The sequence below is a fragment of the Grammomys surdaster genome, unplaced genomic scaffold (genome assembly GCF_004785775.1).
Source record: "Grammomys surdaster isolate TR1022 unplaced genomic scaffold, NIH_TR_1.0 100, whole genome shotgun sequence".
Classification (NCBI taxonomy): Eukaryota; Metazoa; Chordata; class Mammalia; order Rodentia; family Muridae; genus Grammomys; species Grammomys surdaster.
In genome coordinates, this window is record NW_021604579.1 from 15,660,643 (window position 1) to 15,663,734 (window position 3,092).

A 3,092-nucleotide genomic window follows, 5' to 3' on the forward strand; every position below is an offset into this window, starting at 1 on the left:
TATATATATATATATATATATATATATATATATATATATGCGCATATGTATATATGTAGCTTTTTGTGACTGGGGATGTTGATGCCTGCCTTTACTCCCAGTAGTCAGGAGGCAGAGACAGGTGGGTCCCTGAGTTCAAGGCTAACCTAATCTATAGAGCAAGTTCTAGACACCCAGAGCTATGCAGAGAGACTGTCTTGAAAAGCAAAAACCAACCAGCCAAACAAACAAACAGAAAAAGAATTAATTAAAATGTTTGCTGTCAGGCTGGAGAGAGAGATGATGGGTCAGCAGTTAAGAAAGAACGCTGGCTGCTCTTCCAGAGATCCTGAATTTAATTCCCAGCAAGCACATGATGGCTCACAATTATCTGTAATAGGATCTGATGCCCTCTTCTGGTGTGTCTGAAGAGATTGACAGTATACTCACATACAATAAATAAATAAATAATAAAATCTTTAATAAGTTTGATGTTATGCCAGCAGTTTCTATATGCATCTTGTCTCTTAATTACATCAAGGGGCCATATCAACTGATTGGCTATCCCATCTAGTTCTCTTTCTGTAGTATACTATATGATATTCAAACAGTGAGAAAAATGTGCTAACATCCTCAGATCGCGTCTTCTCTGTATTTACTACTTACATACAGGCACATGAGTTCAATTTTTAAAAGATATGTGGCTGGGAGCTGGAGAGATGGCTTAGTGGTTAGGATCACTGGATGGTTCCAGAGGACCCAGGTTCAATCCCCAGCACCCACATGGCAACTCACAACTGTCTGTAACTCTATTTCCAGGGGATCTGACACCAATGCACATGAAATATAATTAAATAATTTTTTTTAAAAAAAAGACGCATGGCTAGTTAAATGTGAAGTATAAAATTTTGGGTCATTTGAGGTTTTTGTGTTTATTTTGTCCAAAGACCATGATACTTAGCATTTTTCTGTTGTACTTATTTTTGTTTTCCAGGAATTCGAAACCTCACCCTGTCTAGTTATTCACTCTATTATAAACAACTGTTGTTTTGCAGGTGCTTGATCCAAAAGGAGTTGATGTTACTCCCCGACCTCTCTACCATCCAGATCCACATGCTGTTTCAGCAAAGCCAAACAAACTCTTGACCTCACAAGAAGGATCGCTTGGATCAGATTATATTTCTTCCTATAGCCTGTATCAGAATACATTAAACCCTAGCATGTTAGGACAGTACACAAGGTGAGGTATGCTGGCCGTAGTCTTTTTATTTCATTTATATTGTCCTTCTCTTTGTATTGCATACATCCAGAATGTATATTAGCTTCCAGTTTTCTAACATCAATCAATCCTAGTATACCAGCACTTACGTTTTAATTATTCATGTTCAGAGCTTGACTGAATAGTTCCTACAAATTCCAAAACAGTGTTTAAAGTGTGTAGATCTTCAGATTTCCCAAGGAGCCAAAAGAAAGGACGAACCGTCACAGCTGGTTGCAAATTCCAATTAGATATTTTCCCCTAGCTTCTGTGGGGAGTTTATGGCTGTCATTTAACATACAGTGCAGTCATTCAATTCTCTAGAGCCTGAGTTCAGCCCACACATACGCCATGTAGAGTGCCGGGAGAAACACTGGATCTTCCATTACGGGTGACCACTTGGTGAACAATCGAAGCCATGAATGGGACATTAGAGTGATGGATGCTCATTTGTTTAAACTTTACTTTTGAATTCTTATGTCCATTTCCTGGTGAAAGCTTTTCCTGGGGAGATGTAATACACATCTACTCACCTCAGAAAGGGAATGACATTACAAAAAAGCATCTGCATCACAGAGAAGCAGACCCCCACACTGTGACCATGAGCTTCACATGATGACCACAAGCCACGCCCCTGGAGTTCCCTGTACAACCTGTAAGCAGCTCCAAAGTCCCGGAATCTCTTCTCCCCTCAGCTCAGCTGCTCCCTGGCACTTGTTTACCCGTGTTGGGCTGGGGAGGGGCTTTTGAGACTCTTCCAAGTTACTGTTTTCCCAGGCATGACCTTTCATTTACCTCCTGAGTCCCTTGAGCTTTCCTCTCTCGTGTTGAAGGTTTCAATTTGGAGGAAACTGCTGTTGGGTAGCTAGCTCTTGAGTTAGCCCTTGAGAAGACTTTTGTAAAGTTGGACTTTGGGAGATGAGTTGTGAAGAATGGGCAGAATCCAGGTGGGAAACAAAGGGAAGAGTGTCCTGGGCTGAGCCCCTCAGAGACCCGACAGAGGCACGGAAACACTCAACAAAGAGATGCCAAAACGCGATACTGAGGATGGAGTCCGAGAGGGAGCTATAATTTAGATATTTGCCCGAAATGTACATTAGGAACACAGTGATGGCCTCTGGGCATAGGTTTAAAGAACATGAAAAATCAACAGAAGAGTGCAAAGTTTCCGTGATTTGCATTGCTTTATGTAACTGCAGTACGCAGTACGTTTGGTTTTTCCATCTGTTACTGTAACCTAATTTATATTTTTAGTTTCTCATAAGGACAATGTATAAATGAATAATGTTAATTTTCAAAGGTCAGTCATGGGGAGCAGTACAGTGTCTAAGTCAAGTATATCAACAACTGAATCAATAACAGAGGACCTTGAAGATCCATCTTACAAAAGGGATAGATTGGCTAGTTTTACAGGTAATAAAAAGAAACCTTTTTTATTTACTCTTACAGTTTTTTTTTAAATTTATTTATCTTAGAGTTAGAGACAGTTCTGAGGTGCCATGTGGGTGTGGGGAATTGAACCTGAGTCCTCTGGAAGAACAGTCATTGCTCTTAATCACTGAGTCAAGTCTCCAGCCCCTTAATTTTACAGTTCTAATGCATTTTCAATAGTTTAAGTCTAGACACCCTACAATTAAATTGTCATGTTTGTAAAGCCTAGATTATTTTGTCATAAATTGTACATCATTATAAGATGAATTTCTTAGTTGTGTCTGACAGTTGATAAAAAAATGGAGCTGAGAATGTATCTCAGTGGCAAAACATTTGGCTGCATGGAAAGCCCTGAATGTGTTCCTTAACAATACCTCCACTCCAATCTCTCTCTCTCTCTCTCTCTCTCTCTCTCTCTCTCTCT

At 39.8% G+C, this 3,092-nt stretch overlaps 1 protein-coding gene across 1 annotated transcript in view; it reads left to right on the plus strand.

The window, feature by feature from the left end:
• Wdr78 (WD repeat domain 78) overlaps positions 1-3,092 on the plus strand; it is a 68,065-nt gene that overhangs the window by 19,863 nt on the left and 45,110 nt on the right. The window contains exons 3-4 of the mRNA XM_028784523.1: positions 1,035-1,219; positions 2,538-2,650. Coding sequence (XP_028640356.1) covers positions 1,035-1,219; positions 2,538-2,650 — 298 coding nt within the window. The remainder of the gene's footprint in view (positions 1-1,034; positions 1,220-2,537; positions 2,651-3,092) is intronic.